We start from the raw sequence: 20,000 nt of genomic DNA on the forward strand, positions 1-20,000 counted from the left end.
GAAAGCGACAGATGTGATGAAGAAGAGCTGTTCTGCTCATACTGCCCCTCAGCAGGCTTCCTGACTTTGGCCAATCGGAAAAAGAAACAAAAAGGAGGCCTTGAAGGGAAAGCAGCTGATTTCAGCTGGAGGCAGCGAGGCTCTGCATGAAGGGCAGAATCAGATAAATGAGGATGATTTTGAACTGTGAATCATGCAAAGCTACGCTGGCGGTGTAATGACAAACAGGTGGAGCTGGAAATGAGCAGAAGAAATCCACTTTGAAGGTTTAATGAACGCGTGTTGTGGACGTTGCCATGCTGAGAATTCCCATGATGCACTGCTGCTCACGTTTGGCCAACTTCTCTTGTTTTTCTTTGTTTACTTTGTCACGCATGTGTTGTACCGCCTTAACTGTCCAGGGGGCGCTGTGCAGCGGGACTACAGGATTATCAGGGACCACCGGAGCCCCGTGCCCCTCAGATGTGAGCCGACTCGTATCTCAGGCGTGTTTTTTGTTTTTGACTTTGTGCTACGTCTCACAGGGTCAAACGTCACGTCTCCTTAGAGAAACTTTCTTTAAACACTTTTTGTATTTGTTACAATGAGATCCACCTGAAAACCAAAATGCTGTTTTTTCTACTGCTTAAAAATAATAATGAGGTACAAGCCGACATGTACAGGTTGCTATGCTAATTATTTTATTGCCTAATTTTCAGATGACGCCATTCCGGAAATGGATTCCAATGTTTGTGTGTTTGGACAAGCTGGCGATAATTTAAAGGACCTCGTCAAGCTTTTTATCTTCATTCTGATTCGTAACGATGGTACCACGTGTCCGTGTTGGTTGTTTTGTTGTGTTAGAAGGAGTAGGCCGATAAGCTGGGCTCGGGTTCGCCTCGCGCGCCGCTGCCCTGAGGTGAACCGCCACGGTCTTGGTGGCGCTTGTCGCAGGGAACGGGCCAGATGTTGCTGTAGATGTTGATCCTGCATGAACCGTGAAGTTGTTGTTTAGACTGTGCTGTAGCTGAATTAGCATTAAATTATGATGTTTGAACCTCTGCGTCTTCATGTGTCCGTTTTCTGAGCCGGCCTCTTAATAAAGCTTCACACAAACATCTGGACCTGTTTTCACAGCTGATACTGATCCATGCTTAAACACCTGGAGGTATGAATGCACTGGCTGCAGTCTTTCCTAATGCCCAGCAGGGGGCAGTGGTGACGGGTCAATAATCTGTCCCTCAGTTTCTCACTCGCTCATCATCCCAACAATCTGAATATTTGATGGAAATAAATCCTGAAAATAGTTTCTGATGGTCAAAGGCCTCAAGCACAGTGCTCATTAAACACAGTCATATCCATGATGTTATTATTTGATTCATTTGATTATAACGGTATTAAGTAAAAGTGCATTCAAACTGTGCTTCAGCAGATTCCAGTCCGTGACAAGTCCGCTGAATTTTAGTCTAAAAATGCCTCAGAGTGTTTTAACTATAGTCTTTGAACTATTTAAAGATTACATATAAATATGGGTATGACAGTGCGACAGCATGAATAAAGTCTAAATGAGCGTCTGAAGACGTGCTACCGAGTGAAGAAGCCGAACACGTGGCCAGCACAGGGAGGATGCTCTGAATCTGAAATATAAAACTGAAGTGGGCTCTCGGCTGATTCCACATCCTGGATCTCAGCCGGCCACATGGATGCAGCAGAGACCCCGACGAGTCCGCTTCATCCGCAGCTGTAACAGTCAGTGACGCTTCAGGTGGAGCACCTCAGCGAGCTGAAAGTCCGCCATGTTGGACCCATCGATTATCGTGTAGCCTGACCAGCGAGGCTCCAGAACACAGCGCTTCCTGCTGTATGAACGGTTTCCCAGCCTCTCGTCAGGGCTTCAGCTTATTTATGACCCGTGCTAAGAAGGAGCCGGACAGAACAACAGTTCTTCAGGTTTCCGAAGGCCTTCCAGGGTCTTTGAACATTGGCCAGTTTCTCACCATTTTTCCGGTCCTTCTACCTAACGATTTTCAGAGGTTCCAAGCTGCACATCTGCTCCAGCCTGAACCTCGAGCTGGGCCGGTGGCAGGTTTCAAACTCCTTCCTATCTCATCTCAAGTGTTTTTACTTCACATTAAATTTTTACACCTTTGAGAGGCGAAAACCAAGCGCGCCCGGTGGCTGATGAAGCCTTCGTGTCTTCTGCAGGGAGGTGCGGTTAAATATAGCAGTGATGGCAGGATAATTATAGGCAGCAGCTGGTGGAGAGCTTTCAGACAGCGGGGAGTCCCCTTCTGTCTTCACCTGATTCTGGCCCACCTCCCTCATTCTCTGTTTTCTTCTGGAAGGTTAAAGTAATGATGGGTTGCATGTCAGAGCTTTGAACGCTCTTCTTTCTTTTTTGGTGAGGTCGGGCTACGATTGGAAAGGGTTCAAAAGCAGGAGCTGGATTATGTTTCCGATCTTTGTATGTTCACAGATGTTAAGAGAAAATCAGAAAGCTCAGACCACCAATGATTATGAGTGGTTTTACTTCATCCTGCTGAACCTTACACAACAAAATGCCATGAAACAGATGTCAGAAGTTACTACCACCATGTGTGCTTCTGTGCAGAAGTCGTGAACCACGCCTAATTTCTTTAAACTCCACCGTTTTCAGAGGAAGGGCTTTTGGGTTTGTTGAACCACTACATCTGACCTATGAATCTTTCAGGCAGAAGAAGACTCCTAATTCAAGAAATGAACCAGTGTTGTGTCCTAACATAACAGATGACTAACCAAAGAGCCGAGTTTTGTATCTTTAAGCTCAAAAGCAGGTCACAAACAAAACATTTGTTTTGTTTTTCATTTTTAAATGGACATAAAATTGTATTTTTGCACCAACAAGGTGACTCCCAAAGAGCTGTTGGCTGGAAACTTGGCATATGGCGTGCAGTGTATCCTACTCTGAGAAAACTGTACAGAAGAAGAAGTGCGAGGCCTTCAGCTGCAGGTCAGTCAGAGGTGTTGGAGATCTTTGATAAACTGATGAATTATAAACTCAGAAAAGTTACATCAGAATCTGAGCCACCATTCGGGAACATCTGGAGACATCTGATTATCAGCAGCTTCGTGTTTCAGCATGATACTGAGCCAAACACACGGCCAGTGCAGTGAAAGCACATCTGGATAGAAACAGACAGAGGAACTCTGTCAGTCATGGATCGGCCTCCCCGGAGCCGGACGCCAGCATGACTGAAGTGGTAACTTACAGAGATGACAGAGTTCAGACTGAGCTGAAGAATAAAGGTGTTCATAAAGAATACTGACTTTTAAGCATCAAGGTAGAATTACTACAAACTCTGTTTTTGCCTTAAACACTATTTTTCCATGTATGCTTGCATGTTTGCAATAAATCACTGCATTTATTTCCCATTTTTCCTAAAGTAAATGTCCAAACATGCCCATAAGTGTTTCCTCTTCCTTCTTCCCTTTGTCATTTTATCAAGAATTCCCCGCTCGACCTCTCTAGGATCGTCTTTTTATTCACTATCATCGCAGCAATTAGCCGCAGTTGTCAGACTGTCAACCAAGTATATGTTTGTACCTGGAAGACTCAAGCTGAACTTCTAGGAAGACCAGTATGTTACTGCTAACTTATGGGTTTAGTGGGCAAGCTGGACCATTAAGCACAGGTGGTGGTTTTGCAAACATTGTGATAAATTAGCTAACTGGCAAAGGCTACATGCTATGTGCTAACTGTAGGTGCCAGCTACAACTCAGTGGGTGACATCAGATTATAATATGAATGAAAAAGAATACATCTGTGGTTCTGTTGGGCTGGTTCAAACTTTAGCTTTGTAAGAGTTTAATACAGTAAAGCAGAAACTCCGGCACCCAGACGAGTATAACTGAACCTATCAAGAAGTATTAAGTGTTATAAAACAACAATACTTTTTTTTTCAAGAAAGGTGTAATTTAAGTCTACGAGCAAACAACAATACTAAGTGTTTCTGCCTCCTGTCACAGTTCGATCGTGCCTCTGCGTTCCCACTGAACACTTCTTCATGCTCCTACTAAAATCTGGCGTTTGAAAATTAGCATGTGAGATAGCAGAGCTTGACATGATTTTAAAATGTGTTCACTTTGACTGAAAGTTAACTCAGCCTATCACAACGTGATGTTGACTGCTTGCTCCTCCCATCTCTTGCTCCACTTCCTTATCCAAACTTGGACTACCCGGCTCAAGTCAAGAACAAAGATGGCAGTGAAGGCGAGTGTTAGCATCATGAATGCTCATTTGGAGGCCTGGGGTGCCAAAAACGTCTAAACCTGGAGGGAGGGATTAAGACAGAACAAGTGAAAAGGTGATGGGGGATAGATGGATGTGGAGAAATAGATGGGAGGGGGTTTCCATTCCTTTTAATATGCTCACGTCCCAAAGAAGCACAGGGAGTCACTTTACCCTCGCTGTATTTTTAGCAGCCGAGAACACAGAGAGAAGCTGGGATCCATGTCACTCTTTATCTCTCTCGCTCATTAACACATGCATTCCCGTAATATCCATTTCCCCTTAAAAATCCTCTGATTGATGGAAAGTTTTGGCTAGTTCGGTGTTCCTCAGGGCCTCAACGTGACTTACCAAGTCAGATCAACGTGATCCTCACTGCTCTGTAACGTCTCACAGTCTGGGTGCATTTAAACTGCAGCTATGATACTGACTAAAGAGGATTTTAGCTCCGGTCCACCTTCCGCTTTAACGCTCCCACTGCATTTTAGCTCATCTCTTTTTAGCCTCCCTCCGTCCCTCCTCTTGACTCCGATCACCCCCACCCCCCTCCCTTTCTCTCCCAGTAGGGTGGAGTCTATGAGTTGATCTGAACAGTTTCAGGGTCACCCTCCAGTCGTAGAGGGGTGATCTGGTCCTCCTGTCCTCCTGCTTTCTTTAATTTTCCTTTCTGAGGTCTTCCTTTGGATATTCCCAGTGTTTCGACAGTCATCCTCGAATTCATATCTTTGTTCTTCACATCTTTCAAATTTCACTCTTAACTGGAGTACATTTTACTGGAGTTTGCCTGTCCAAGTCATCCTCCTCTTCCTCATTACTTTGTTCCTTTTATCTCTGGATCACTGGACACAAACAGTCGATCGACCAAGCAACGAGAATATTACCAGCAACCAAGCAGCAAGAATGACCGATAAACCGGGGATGACGACTGGTGGCGGAGATGATGCGGGTAGCATCATGGCATTGCTGGAACGCGTGGCGGGCCTCATGGACAGCGTCCAGGTCACACAGCAGCGCATGGAGGAGCGTCAGCTTGAGCTGGAGAGCACGGTCAAAACCATCCAGGCCGACGTTGTCAAACTGACCAATGAGCACGCCAACACCAGCTCTACCGTCGACCGGCTGCTGGAGAAAACACGGAAGGTCAGCCGGCACATCAAGGATGTCAGGGTGCGTGTGGAGAACCAGAACATCAGGGTCAAGAAGGTGGAGGCCACTCAGGGTGACCTCCTCGCCAAGAACAAGTTCAGGGTGGTCATTTATCAGGTAAGACTCTCACGCGTTCTCTGTATCAGAAAGTTCTTGTTCTTAATATGCTTCATGGATCAAGGAATGTTGGAAACAGTCCTTCTGGACATCCAACCAAGGGATTACTGATGTAGTTCTTCTTGTTTGAAGATCAGTGGATGGTTGATTCAGTAGATCTGAAATGACAAACCCAAACAAAATCAGCAGTTGTCAACAGTCAACACCAGCAAAACCAATTCCAATAATAAAGATATAATTTGGAGCTACCAGCCCGGGGGACTGGATTAGCCTCTGTCACTGTTCTGTGTCTAAAGGTGGCCTGGTGAAATGCTCCTACCATACAGCACCAGTGCAGTTAGCATTGTTTTATCAGCACAAAGAATCCTAAATCTTAGAAAGAGGACTTTCTTTTATGTCTTTATTAAGAAGCCAGAGTAATGGATTGGCTCACTTTGGGGTTCTGTGGGGTTTGAGCCTCTGCATCATTATTTTTTTTAGTCCACAGTAATCCTGGCAGCTGGTTTCATCAGGGGACAAACTGAACTTTTGGACTGTAGAAGTTAATAAGGCCAGCTGGTGTTTGACGAAAGACGACTGTAAAGGTGGATCCAGCTGGTTTATGTCTAAAATAGGCATTCGCTCACCTCCAGGTCTTTAATTCCAAGAAAAGTCACAGGATGTTTTTATGAAGTACACAAACTGCTGATGGGCGGTGGTCACTGATGTTAAACTCAAAGTGAGCTGCAGTTGTGATCTTTACTGGAGTTTAACATGACTGTTGTGTTCTTTGAGAGCATGTTTGTGACCACCTCGTTTTGTTTTTATGTCACTGTTGATTCACATCTGAGTTCTTTTAAGATTCACACCAGCCGATGAAAGTCTCAGTCTCAACCTCTGAGGTTTGAAATAGCAACAAGCACACCGGGATTCATTTTACTTCTTTGGCCTTCACAGTTAGCAGCTGGCAGCATGACAGTGACGCGGTTATTTTAGCCCTGGATAAGCTTCAGTGTGCTGAAAGGTTACCGCACAGACCTGAAGCTCACAGCGAGTCATGTACTTTAGAAAACTAAAGTAAAAGAGGACTGATTTCAGATTTGTATGCAGCTCACGTATTATTGATTTCAGATTATCATTATTATTATTAACAGTTATAAAAAGATTATTATTTATCTTTTTATAACTGAGTTGGGCAAAACTTTTACACAAAGACGAGCTGTTAAACCAGCAACGCTCAAAGATGCAAAAACACACATTTGTGAATTTTATGCAATAAAGAGACACTGATGCTTCGTTACACAATGAAACCTAATTTATCAAAGAGCATTGCTTTTAGTTCACTGTGTGAAGAATCAGCTGATTTAAGCACTTGTTAAACATTAAAACATTCACTTTAAGTGACGCAGTGAATTCAGCATTCAAGTTAGCATGTAAGCTAGTGCGGTGACTGCAGGGCGTGGTTCTGTTACAGCGTCAGGTTGCAGTCCCGTCAGTGAGGCCACACAGAAATGCAAACATCACGCCGTGTGGGATGGAAGCAGAAATAGGAAAGACTTCCATGCTTGTTTACGTTTTGTGAATTTTCACATTAACTCGAGTTTTTAGATCCTGTGATGCTACGTTCTCGGTTCTTAGACGAACGCTGACGTTTGGTGGTTGTGCTCATCCTGAAGCTCTCAGAGACTTAATGAGTGACGATCACACTCTGACTAAATAAACGACACTGTGACTGTGGAGTTCCCTCTCATGTAGAGCTGTGACTTTTACACAGCAGGCAGTCACATCCACCAAGGCCTCTTTAGGAAACACCTCCCAGCTGCTTCTTTTCCACAGCAGTAAGAAGAAAATGAAGCGTGTTGAGCTCACAGAGCTGCTGTACTGTAAGTGACTGAGCCAGCTGACTGCTGACAAACCAGGTTATTCTGAGTCTGCAGCTCCTCCATCTCCTAATATAGTTGTCTGCCCTCCCTCGTTCTCTCTCTGGCTATGAACCATTTCATTAGCTGCTGCCTGCTCCCAGTTAGACTGATGGAGGAAATCCTCCCAGTGGAAGCAAAAGCTGTGGGGACTCAGCACACAACCCATGTCAGGAGGTCAGATGGGCTCATAGCCTTCGACCCTCCATATTTGGCCCTTGCTCCTGCAGTCTGGCAGAGCAGAGAGGTCCCAGAGTTTCCTTTTTTTAACCACAAAGAATGAGTCAAATGGTTAAACTGTTTGCTGTTGGACGAGTCCATCCAGCTCGGGTTTCAGTCCTGGTCTCAGCTCAGGAAAGATGACCTCAGAAAGCTGCACACAGTCACTGCTGTGTGTTCAGCATCAAACAGCCTCACAGTCTGTTTGTGCACAGATGAACCCGACGACAGCAGGATGATCAGAGCGATTTAGAGGCTGAGTTTTTACCGTTCATTAGCTGCTTCCTGCTGAGAAGCTCAGCTCTGAGTGTGCTGTGTTCATCAGAGCTGTGGAAATGTCAGCTCAAACATATCAGGTGTCACATCTGTGATGCTTCTGTTAGCATGCTAACTACAAGTTAAGTAACAGGTTCATTTGGGTTTAACTGCAGGATTATTCACATTATTCAGACAAATAAGTCGAAGATGTCTGAGCAGTTTGGGAACAGAAACATTAAAAAATGTCGTGAAAAACATTTTTTACAACATCAAACAGACTGATGAGGAATAAACAGTGTGACGGCAATAACAGTGTTCGTGTAACTGATTAAAGTCGACCAAATGTAAAAGCTGAATATAAAAAGAGTTTTCAGAATCTGAACATTTTGTAACATCAGTTCAGCTTTGATGTTTGTTTTTAAACCCTCCATAAGTAATCAGATTGGATTCCATGTTTCATGGATCATGTTGCTCATTAGATTCATTTCCATGTGATCTGCATTCAGTGAACGCGACATTTCAAAGTAACTTGAGCCCAACGTTTATGGATCCCATCGTCAAGGTATGAACTTCAGCTTCCTGAGACGACAGGATGGCAGCTCGGATTTCCTGATCGGCTCTTTTCCGCTCTGGTGTCCAAACTGCTGCACATGATGCTCACAGCACATCTACATCACTACAGATCAACATTATAAACAGTCTCATCTGGACTGTTTTCATTGAGTTGATTGAACTGGAGGCTGGTTTAAGCAGCACACCTGCTGCTGGTGTTTGCTATGTGGGGTCAGACTGCAGGCTTACTGGGCAGCCCCCAGTATGAATGAGTGGGACTGTGGAGCTGTAGCTTCACTCTCTGCTTTTCTGCGTAACCTGATCTCAGAGTTACAGACAGATGCACGGCGTGACGCAGCCTGGAGCTGAAAGCGATCCCGTGTTGCTCTGCGCTGCTAGCAGATATTAGCTTCCTGCAGGCGCGCGCTGAGCTGCAGAAACAGGTGCTGCAGGTTATTTCTGGATGCAGGATCACGGCCCAGCACAAGTCTGCATGACACACTTCATACAAAGACACAATTACATCTGACATCACTGCTGAACTTTGTCCACCAAAAGACATGGACCATTGAATCGGTTTGTTTTCAAGCTTGTTCTTTGCTCTCTCTCTCACTCTCTCTCTCTGTTTCTCAGGGTGACCAGGAGGTGAAATCTGTCGCCCCGGGAAACGAGCCAGAGGAGCCCAGCAGCAGCGGCGGGGCCCGGGCCAGTGCCGAGGTGGAGCCCGACAAGTTCGAGCTCCCTCCAGAGTCGGACGAGGAGTACATGGTGGTGGAGGAGGCCGACTCCTCGGCAGCCAGCCGCATAAAGAAGACGGGGCTGACGCGCATCGAGAGCTTCAAAGCCACCTTCTCCAAGGAGAACATGAGCAAGACCCGCGAGAACCTGGGCACCAAGGTGAACAAACTCGGCGAGCGCATCGTGACGGCCGAGAGGCGCGAGAAGATCCGCCAGTCCGGCGAAAGGCTGAAGCAGTCGGGAGAGAAGCTGAAGGACACCATCACCAAGAGTGTCCCAGCCAAGCTCAACCTGAAGAAGGAGAGGACTGTGGCAGAGGGCCAGGAGGGAGCCGAGGGCGTCACGGAAGGAGCTCTGCCCGTCCCTCCTCCCAAGGGCCGCAAGACCAGCCCTCACGCTGCCAGGCCGGCCGAAGACGAGGGCAGAGCGGAGGGATCTGAGGTGCCGATGTACGACATGAAGCAGCTGTCCTAAAACCAGATCTGCGCCCTTTCTTTGGACTTCTGAGACACACTGAGAGGAAGGTTTTTGGGTAGCTGTACAAGAATAAATGATTCATTAAAAAATAAAATAAAGATTATTTTGTGTTGAACACTTGAAGGAAGCAAGCAGAGAACAGATCCAATCAGACTGAACATCAAACCCGGCTCCTGAGAGCAAGTGTGCTTCTGGACATTTACCAACAAATCCCGAGTGAAGTTATTTTTCGGTCTCGTGTTCAATAAACAGTGAGCTGGGAAAACTGAAGAACAGACTTCAGACGTTCCCTGCAGAGTTTCTGCTGCTCGGTCGTCTGCATGTTGCTGAGACTGAGCTGATGATGAAGCTGTGATGCAGGGCTCTAGAGTGCGACCAATTTGGTCGCAAATGCGACCAAATTTTTCAGTGGTGCGACTAAAAATAAATATTTGGTTGCACAGGTGCGACCAACTGTTCCGGTAACAAAAAAAAAATCTCTGTAACTCTCCGTGTGGTCAACAACAGACACACATTATGCCCCTATCGTGGACTAAACCAATCAGAGATAGTCAGGGGCGGGACCTCTCTGATTGGCCGTGGTCCAGTTGAAAGTGCAGGTGGAAGAGAGAGGTGAGTAGCTTGAATAAAGCGATATCAATTCATTAACGGATTCCACACAAAGACCTAAACACGGAGCGGACCCAACACATCAGAATCAGCTTCGTCTTTCTCGGCTTTCTCACCCGACGGCCTGAACACGGACACGCTGTCGGAGCTTAGCGATTCTTCGGGTCCGCGCTGTGTTTACGTCTTTTTGCGCTGATTCTGAGCTGCAGGTTTTGTCTCTCTCCAACCAAAATTCACCGAGCCAGCAGCAAAAGAAGCAGCAAACTGCGCTTCACATTTGATCAATGTCGTCATGAATTCCCTCTGACTTTTGCTGTTTTGCTTCCACCACGATAAAAATCACACTTCCTGCACAGCTCTCTCTCTCTCTCTGTACTTCAGGAACAGTTTCCCGTCTCAAATCTGTTTTCTGCATTATTCATTCGCTTATTACCCACCAGTCTAGCGTTGTTTACAGCGCTTTTTCTTTTTTCACTTAAATGACCTCGGACAAGAAAGCCTAATTTCTGCTGTTCAATACTGAAGAAATTTAAACTTTATATGCAGAACATTGTAGAATATTTTTAAGGTTATCTGCTATAAAAAGCCAGACCAGGAAAATCTCCTTCATGTTTTTCTGTTTTATTCTCAGTTACTTTCACACAAAGGCATCTGCTGTGATTTTCACAATTCTGATGAAGTCTCATGTGTATCAGTACTGATAAATGATCAGAATTATAATATTTCTGACTGTCTGAGGCTAAATTGAATCAAATCAGGACTTTGAGAACCGGAATTGAATGGATTATAGAAATCAGTGATGATACTCAGCCCTAGTGAGCAGCCTAGGCCTGAGAGAAGTGGATGTACTGTAGCTGTGGGTAATAAGAAAAGATGAAAAGAACTATTGATAACTTTTTTGTTAAGTTAAGGCCTGATCTGTCTGAAATTCATAGCCAGTGCTCTGACACGGTGCCATCAATATTTGAATGCTGAAAAAGCACAGTGTATCCAGAAAACACATTATATGCTGCAGTAAATGCACTGCCCAAGTGTCCCCTCTCCCCACGGCCTTTCAGCAGCAGACAGCAGCAAACAGGTCGTCAGAGGAGGCCAAGATGATGATTAAGTTTTTAACATTTTTTACAATATTGACAAAGCACTTTAAGCACAAGTTTGTTAGTTAATAATTTAGAAATTAATATTGTCTGTATGGACTTCCCCCCCCCAAAGAAAGTGCACATGTAAAACTGCGGTGTTAAGCGATGCGGTTGAAAAATTTGAGTGCGCCTAACTTTTGTGCCGGTACGCCTAAATTTTTAAAGTTAGGTGTACCGGTGCGCCCATGTCAAAAAGTTAGTCTAGAGCCCTGTGATGGGTTTATGGCACGTTTGGTTCTGGAGAAGAGTTTTGCTGTCGGTGCAGGTGAAATGATCAGAGGTTACAGCCTCTGGCACTGGTTAAAGTGGAGGCAGCGATCAGGACGGCTGAGCAGCAGAGGTCTCGAGGGTCCTAAAGTGTAAAAGCATCAGTAACACAAAGATCACAGAACGGGATCATCCACACAACACTAACATCTAAATCCACGGCAGGAACTCTTCCAGTGTCCTGAAAAATCTGCGATGCTGAGATTAAAATCTGTCTGCTCATCTTAATGCAATATTTACTAAAGTCTGGTAGAAGTTTTACTGATTTCCAGTCACTTAGCACACGTGTGGATAGGTGGTGGGTTGTAGAGCAGACTGAAAGCTTTAAGTTCATCCTCTGATTAAAAACAGATACAGGAAGTATAATGCTGGTGTAAGACAGGAAACAGCAACACAGCAGCCATCTTTTTCCTCCCATGATGACCAGTGTCCCAGCAGAAGCTGGGGTTTGTTAGATCCTGTTGGATCCAGAGGAAACAGGCTAAAAGAGTCGATCATGGTTTTATTATGTGCTCGTTATGATTGAAGCTCTGGTTGTGTGTTAGAGACAGAACCTGCAGATTCCTCCACTCTGCCTCCTCCTCTGCAGGAATCAGCCTCTTGGCTGGTTTTATTCACCAACGTGAATAAAAGCATCAAACTAATCCAAGTTCATTGTGAAAAGCCTGAAAATGGAGGAATAAATCTGTCAGTTACCGTATAAAGTTTGAGTTTGTCAGTGTTTTACACGGAGACGCTCGCCAGATGTTGAATGTTTAGCATGAATGTTCCACATCTGGAGAAACCTTCAAGATTAAAGCCAGTGAAAAGTGAAGAGTTTCTGCAGCAGCCGCACTTCCTGCAAACGTGTTCTTTCAAAATAAAGTGAAAAGTCTAAAATTATATTCATGACAGGTTTAAAGGTGGTCACATGGTTTTAGTGGAATGCCTACGTGGGCGCGTCCGAGTGATTTTGACTCAGATTCGTGCAGCGTGGAGCAGTAAACACTTGTTTTTGTTCATCTGGACTCGTGAATGATTCCAGTTAGCACATTTCCAGCCAATGAAACGTAACTACAGATGAAGACAAACACATTTAAGCTGCCGGACTCTCGAGTGCGGCTGCATGCTCCCATTTTCAGTCTGTTTTAGTTTTCAGTTTAGAGGAACGCTGCAAACTCACACAAACTTCTTTCTTGTGAGGTTTTGTTGGCAGACTGATAAAAGCAGCAGCAGCTGGTGTTTGATGAGCAGACGTGTGTTTCCTGTTCTGTAATAATCAGCTTGTTACCATCACATAGTGAACTCAGCCGTGACCAATGAGGCCGTCCTCGTGCGGTTCTCTGGCGCTGATTCTGACTGTGACCTTCACCTCTGCAGGGTCGCCTCTGCTCGTGGCTGAGCTCGTCAAAATAAGAGCTTCTTCATTTCTGTTGGTGAAGAGGAGTCTGCTCTTCTTCACCAACAGGAAGTGAAACATTTCTCACTGATTCTGAAATCTTCACTTGTCTCACAAATTCACAGTAACACACACACACACGGTTGTGTTTTCATATTCTTGTGGGGACATCTATTTGACATCATGCTCTCCTCAGCCTTTTACTCTAACCATTAAGACTGAATGCCTAACCCTGACCCGACTGTCCCTGACACTGAAACCACATCCTGAGTCCCAAAAATGTCTTCAAACTTGTGGGGACGGGCATTTTGGTCCCCACAAAGACATGTAAACATGTACACCCACACACACACAGGCATTAATGACCTCACATGTTCCTGTTTGGGGCTTTTAGCATCTTTGTGTGTCGGTCAGATTTAATTCACTCTTGCTTTGAGGTTTTGTGCCTTTTTGTTTCATTCTTTGTGCGTTTATTTTCTCTTTAAGCCTTTCAGGACTCGTGCTGTCGGCTTTTTCCTGCTGTGTTATTAGTATTTTTAATTTCTAAACTTCTTCTAAAAGAAGGACCGATGGAACATTTATGTGAAAATAAAAATGATCATTTAATGTTTTTGTCAATCATTAAAAAATAAATCCTGGTCTTTCATTTTGCTGCTGCATTGTTCAAAGAAACACATATTTTCCTGTTTCTTTCTGTTTGTGTGTTTTGCCTGTTTAGCGCTGCTGAGCAGGAAAACCCAGACGAACAAAAACCTCTTTTAAGTAAATGTTTGAGTCACTTTGGGTCTGAACTGTAAAAAACTGCAGACTGAAACAGATTTGAAGGCATCACAGGAGCAGCATCACATTCAAAACATGAAAGAAAGGACTTTTATTTTGAAACACTCAGGAAATGACAGATGGAAAGTTTTTTAATTAAAACAAATTATTATTTTATGCATTAAGTTCGTACAATCACCAGAACTGTGATGATCCTCACATCAGCTTTACTGTGTGAGGTCACATACAAAATCATTAATGTTACTATTATTATTATTATTATTATTATTATTATTATTATTATTATTATTATTATTATTATTATTATTATTATTATTAGAGACTTGCAGAGAGAAGAGGTGGAAACATTTTGATTTTCATAAATTTAACAGACTAAAAACCTACAAACATGTTTGGTGCTGAAGAAAAATGGAAACTATCAGAACATCAGAATAAAAAAGCTCAAACTGAAACTGTGGGGAGGTCTGAGTGAGACGCAGCAGAGCCCCACGGTCAGTGTCTGTCCGTGTCTGTGGAACAACAACGTTTGGATCACTTGCAGTCGCAGAGCAGCGCGGCGCCTCGCAGCGTCCAGTGCTCGGGCGGCTGCACGCTCCTCAGCTGCAGGGAGAAGATGAAGTTCAGGTCGGTGCGTCGAGGCTTCTTGTAGACGGGACACGAGTACAGGCTGACCGCCCCCCCGCCGCCAGGGGGACGCTTACTGTCGGCCATGTTGGCTGAGCTGACGGCGAAGACGTGGACCACAGGGAGGGGGGTGAAGAGGACCTGAGGGGCAGAGACAAACTTATTATTACTGAGCAAAAACAAAAATACTTTGATTTCATTTAGTTCCTAAATTTTAGTTTAGATTTAGTTTCTGAATCAATTAATAATTCATAATTTTTCATTAGATGAATCTTTTAAAAACTCTTAAAATGTTTTTATGTTAATTTACAAAAAAATACAGAAACAGTAAAACGTTGGACTTTTGAACACTGAAGTTTTTTAAAGCTTCAGTTTATTATTTTAATTTAAGTAAAAAAACACTGATTTTAAAAAGACAAACTTTGGGCGGAGCCTCAACGAGTTTGGCGCCACGTCTGTCCCATCCCGCTCCATCCAGAAAGAGGCCATAGATATAGACTCCACCCACATCTTCAGGGGGCGGAGCTGAGACGTCCTCCCTCATCATCTTGGTGACATCGTTGCTAAGGGTGACCGTGTCCAAGGCCCAGCCCCTGGACAGGTTGGAGCGTGTCGTCTCCTGGCGCATGGCGGTCAGGAAACCCTAAAGAAACAAAAAACATTCGGAAAGAAAACTGAAGAATTCCAAAACTCCAGATTTCCGGAACAACGAACCAACCTGCGGGTTGAAGAAGCCGGTGAGCCAGAACTGGTTGGGCCGGCCGGCGCTGATCCACGCGCTGAGCTGCTGGTTCCTCTCCAGCAGCTCGCTGAACCAGAAGCCGAGCGTGGCCGATGGCCAGCTGAGCCTCAGCCACAGGCGCGGGATCCGAGCATCGAACATGCTGTCGAGGGCGTCGCGCAGGTCTTCAGACATGATGATGGTCCCTGCAACGGCGGAAGCACGAGTCAGATTGAGCGTCAGTGAACGTGTGTGTGTGTGTGTGTGTGTGTGCGTGTGACTGACCATCGATGGCCAGTCTGAGGTCAGTGAGCGTGCTCCGTACGCTGCTGATGACACGCTGCATTCGGTCCAACTCCTGTCGGAGGAAGATGTTCATTGGCTGAAGAGGACCCATCTTCTGGAGTTGACCTTTGACCTTCAAAACACACAGAGACGTCATGTTTCTCCAGAGGACTCATGAACGTGTTCGTGTTTGATGGTTCAGAGATGCCAGATTCTGCTGATGATTTAAAGTCTGAATTCATCTAAAAGAATCAGACGCTGACAAATCTGCTGTCTGAAATCTATTCACTCGTTTCCATCATTCACTGGGCGACGGTCGGGGTTAGCAGCCGGGCTCTAGAGTACAACCACACTGTGCTTTATTGTCACATTTATCTCTGCATTCTTTTTCACTTCCTGTCAAAGATCAATAATATTAGCTTAGCATAAACATTAGAGACAGGAAACAGCTACCCTGGCTCGGTCCAAACGTACCCAAAGCTGCTCACCTGCATCTCTGACACTCGTGTATTAGTACACTGTTTGTTTGAGCTGCACAGAGCTGCGTGTGTTTCTTGAGCCTAACAAAGCTGCTTTGAACATGAGCACATTTTTGTTTTTAACTTGGCAGCTTGTTGCTTACACAGCAGCTCAGCTGTTTCCAGTATTCATGCTAAGCTAAGCTAGCTGGTGGGATTGTGTTCTTCGTCGAGTTTTGGGTCGGCCGTTCGGTGCTAAACAAGCACCTCATGTGGGATGTAGTCAGGTGGCAGTTTCTCCAGCATCTCATTGGCTAGTCTCTGCACGCTGGCCTCCCTGGTCTCCCCGGCCCCGCCTCCGGTGTCCTTCGGTTGGATGTTGATTATGGTGCTCAGCGTGTCATTCGCCAGGTTGGTCTGGTAGGTGATGTCAGCGTTGGGGTGGAGTCCAAACACCTGTAAACAGGAGAAATGTGACATGTGACTGGGCTAGTACTGCCTCAGTGTGGACGCGTCCCGTCTCTGAGCGTGCTCGGACCTCCGGTGAGTCGACCAGCGGCAGCCCCTCGATGTGCTGCAGGACCTCCTGGATGCTCTTGGCCTTGGCAGGGATGCTGTAGCCCTTAAAGAAGCAGAAAGCTTCACTGAAGGTGCTCTCACTGAACCAGACACGCGTGAACGTGTTGAGGAGCCGTTTGTCCAAGTCATCCGTCACCCGACCGCCATACTGGACTTCACCTGGAGAGCAGACGTGAAGAAAGAGTCAGGAAGATTTCTGGATACCTGGAGGGTTTGAGGTTTCTCTCATAATCTGATGGATGAAACGTTACAGTGGAAAGAACAGAGCAGGTTTAAAGAGACTGACCGAGCATGTAGCGCAGACAGCTCCAGTTCACGCCTCTCTTCACGTCCAGGTTGTCCAGGTGGTTCTGCACAAACTGGATGCTGGAGGTAAAATCTGCCTGGTTGAACTCGTAGGGGATGTTCCAGCCGAGCGGACCGAACTTACGACGCTCCTGATGGGATAAAGAAGAAGAAGGAGAAATGATAACATCAGAATGATCTTACAGGAGCTGTTTTCCACAAAGAAACGGTGGATTTATGAATCTGATCGTGTGGGTGTTGGCAGATACCTGCACGGTGGTGTGGAGGAAGGCCACAGCGTACAGCAGAGGCTTCCACTGAGGCAGGTTGCTGATCTCTAGCTGGTCCTGAGTGACACCATTAAAAGTCCTCTTCAGACCGGCTTTCATGCCTGATGCCGACAGATAAAATAAAATAAGTGGGAAAGTGAAAGACAGCGAAGGATCAATAAAAATTCACGAGTTCATCAGGATCACGTCTCCTACCAAGAGGAGGTTCATTGGTGAACTTGATGGAGGACTGAAGGAAGGTGATGGGGAACCTGCTCACAAACACAAACACAGTCAAGCAGCTCTGCTGGTTTAAGCTGAGACTAAATGTGCCGTAAAGTGAACCTGCAGAGGAGCCGCCAGGACTTAAAGCAGGACCTCAGACCTCGTCATTGTTACCTGGGGTGCACGTCGGTCGTCAGCCACACTCGGAAATCTTTGTGCACGCTCTCCGGCACGGCTGATGTGACCGTCTCCAGCAGCTCATCCAGGAAGTCCAGTCCCAGGTGGCAGTTCTGGAGGAGGAGCCAGCCGCCGTCCAGCATGCTGTTGGCCAATAGCCTGCGAGCGTGAACCTCTTGGCCCTGACCCGTGGAGATGGGATGGCACGGCGCCCCCTGCAGCAAAAAAAATCAAATCTAGGCTTTAACAAAATAAATCAGTGTTTTTCCTTAATTTGCTTTTGCTCCTGTACTTTCAGCAATTTTTCTATAAATACACAAAAATTATTTCTGTATTTTCTTGTGTACCCCGGTCATCTGCACTCTTTAGGTTTAAAGTAAATATCCGATCGTTTGCTTCAATAGGATTTATGACTATATTATTCGTACTTAGTATTAATTATTTCGGTAGTTTCCGATGTTTTTCCTTTTTATTACATCATCGTTCACCTCCGCCCTTTCACTACTCGCCCTCACCTTATTCTTGGCTAATCTCTCGATGTTCTCAGTCGGGTCGGAGCCCATCGACAGCAGACACACCATCGGCGTTCGGTTGTTGCTCTCTGCCAACATGGTGTCCAAGTCCAGGACCGTGCCTTCGGCGTACTGTTGGCCCAGAGAATCTGAGATGTAGCGCCGCGCCTGCAACCATCAGCTGTTAGCCTCCACATTAACCAGTCTGCTCTGTCAGATCAAATCAGCAGTCAGACCTGAGCGATGGTCCGGTCGGGGCACCAGCTCCGGATGAGCAGAAGCTTCCGGAAGGTGTCGAGCTTCTCCTCGTAGCCATCGGGCAGCGGGGCGTCTTCTGGCGCTGGATGGTCGAACCACGCTTTCCAGGCGCGCTCGTTCTGGTTCACCTGGTTCAGAATCTGGAAGAACGCAGGCAGGCTGGACAGCTGCACCAGGTTCAGCCAGGTCTGGTCCAGGATCCAGCGCCGTGGCTTCGATTCTACAGAGTTCAGGTCCAGAGAGGCTCCACCTACACCGAGAGAGAAACAACTTTCACTCTCAAAGGACTCTGGAGGATGCAGGAGAAGAAAGGAGGAGGAGAAGGTAACCTTTGATGAAGGTGAGCACCTCCACGTGCGAGATGATTCGGGCCTGCAGGTCAATCTTTAGAGCCAACAGCAGAGTGAAGAGCAGCTTGTGTTCCTCGTACAGACCTCTGGCTGTGTAACGGTACACCTGAGGGACAGACAAACATCCTGAACCTCCACTCGAGTGCACGTTACAGGAAAGAAAGGACAGCCCTGAGGTGTGCGCTGATGAGGAGCACCTGGTAAGTGAGGAAGCTGATGATGTTGCTAATGCGTTTGGAGGTGACCTGCGACCTGGCCGAGTTCTGCATGGACGAATCAAAAAGCCCGAGGAACTGCCACAGCGACGTCTGGTACATGACGTTCACCAGCGACATCTCCACAATCAGGAAGTAGAGGATGCTCCCCCTGGTGGCCACTGGCCGGTACTCCTCCCTGGCCTGGTTAATCTTCACCTCTGTCTCCGCGGCAACCGTCAGCTTCTCACTTACCTGGAAGATAAAAGGACTCAGACAGGACCTACAGCTGTGGGATACTTTTTGTCTGTGATTTGAACCGGGGGAACAAATCGTGGCAGGATCAGCCTGATGTTATTTGTATCTCACTGTAACTTTACTGTATAAAGAGCAAACATCTCCAACATGTCAGGAGTAGTTAGTCATTACAACAAGTGTTTGTGAACTAAAAATCAAGAATGTGGGATCCTGTTCGTCCGTGATTTGAAGAGCCCAGCGCTGCTCCCACTTTTTTTTAATTCATTTATTTTATTTATAAAATTTATTTAATTTTATTCATACTGTGCCCCCCCCCCCCCCCCCCCCCCCCCCGCAAGGGCTCTGCGCCTCCCCTAGGGGGCGCCCCCCCCCCCATTTTGTGACCCTTACAGCGGATTTATTCTTCACATTCCAGCTGCAGACTTTTATCCTTGGACGTTAATAGAGTGCAGCTGATGATTTTTAAATGTTTTCCTCGATGAACATTACAAACATGCATCAGACAATAACTTTTATCCCGTCTTCCTTCTCTCACCCCAACCGGTCGCAGCAGATGGCCCCGCCCCTCCCTGAGCCTGGTTCTGCTGGAGGTTTCTTCCTGTTAAAAGGGAGTTTTTCCTTCCCACTGTCGCCAAAGTGCTGCTCATAAGGGGTCATATGATTGTTGGGTTTTTCTCTGTATCTATGAAGTGCCTTGAGGTGACTTTTGTTGTGATTTGGCGCTATATAAATAAAATTGAATTGAATTGAATTGAATTGAATTAAGGAGACGCAGTGAAGGAGCAGCTGGTACCTCCTGAGCGGTGATCTTGGTGACGCTCAGCACCTCGATCAGAGACTGGTCCTCCACCAGCGAGCCCTGTGTGCTGGTGAGCCTGAACAGCAGGCTGTCCTCCAGCTCCTGCATCTTCCTCTTGTTGGACGTCACCTCCTCCAGGAGCTTCACTCGCTCTGCCTCCATCTCCTTCATCAGAACATGGG

The 20,000-nt window shown here is 46.1% G+C and overlaps 3 protein-coding genes across 3 annotated transcripts in view; 2 read left to right on the forward strand and 1 right to left on the reverse strand.

The window, feature by feature from the left end:
• Positions 1–1,036, forward strand: part of LOC146662802 (tomoregulin-1-like) — a 15,824-nt gene extending 14,788 nt beyond the window's left edge. Inside the window, exon 10 of the mRNA XM_085417680.1 lies at positions 1–1,036. This exon is cut by the window's left edge and continues 1,554 nt beyond it. The gene's annotated coding sequence lies outside the window, so the exon portion shown is untranslated.
• Positions 1,037–4,846: 3,810 nt separating this feature from the next.
• Positions 4,847–10,486, forward strand: cavin4b (caveolae associated protein 4b). The gene is made up of 2 exons (XM_085417681.1): positions 4,847–5,509; positions 9,070–10,486. The coding sequence occupies exons 1-2, from the start codon at positions 5,147–5,149 to the stop codon at positions 9,646–9,648; spliced, it is 942 nt and encodes a 313-aa protein (XP_085273807.1). The 5' UTR covers positions 4,847–5,146; the 3' UTR covers positions 9,649–10,486.
• Positions 10,487–13,934: 3,448 nt separating this feature from the next.
• dnah5l (dynein, axonemal, heavy chain 5 like) overlaps positions 13,935–20,000 on the reverse strand; it is a 60,116-nt gene continuing 54,050 nt past the window's right edge. The window contains exons 83-97 of the mRNA XM_085417603.1: positions 19,813–19,983; positions 18,765–19,016; positions 18,547–18,673; positions 18,196–18,467; positions 17,963–18,127; positions 17,445–17,662; positions 17,262–17,317; positions 17,046–17,167; positions 16,778–16,928; positions 16,451–16,650; positions 16,180–16,368; positions 15,455–15,587; positions 15,167–15,375; positions 14,870–15,091; positions 13,935–14,589 (exon numbers count right to left, since the gene is read on the reverse strand). Of these exons, the coding sequence (XP_085273729.1) occupies positions 14,356–14,589; positions 14,870–15,091; positions 15,167–15,375; positions 15,455–15,587; positions 16,180–16,368; positions 16,451–16,650; positions 16,778–16,928; positions 17,046–17,167; positions 17,262–17,317; positions 17,445–17,662; positions 17,963–18,127; positions 18,196–18,467; positions 18,547–18,673; positions 18,765–19,016; positions 19,813–19,983 (2,721 nt within the window). The 3' untranslated portion in view covers positions 13,935–14,355. The remainder of the gene's footprint in view (positions 14,590–14,869; positions 15,092–15,166; positions 15,376–15,454; positions 15,588–16,179; positions 16,369–16,450; positions 16,651–16,777; positions 16,929–17,045; positions 17,168–17,261; positions 17,318–17,444; positions 17,663–17,962; positions 18,128–18,195; positions 18,468–18,546; positions 18,674–18,764; positions 19,017–19,812; positions 19,984–20,000) is intronic.

Source organism: Rhamphochromis longiceps, linkage group LG9, assembly GCF_057381845.1.
Source record: "Rhamphochromis longiceps isolate RC_006_pf linkage group LG9, R_longiceps_female_GT1.1, whole genome shotgun sequence".
Lineage (NCBI taxonomy): Eukaryota > Metazoa > Chordata > Actinopteri > Cichliformes > Cichlidae > Rhamphochromis > Rhamphochromis longiceps.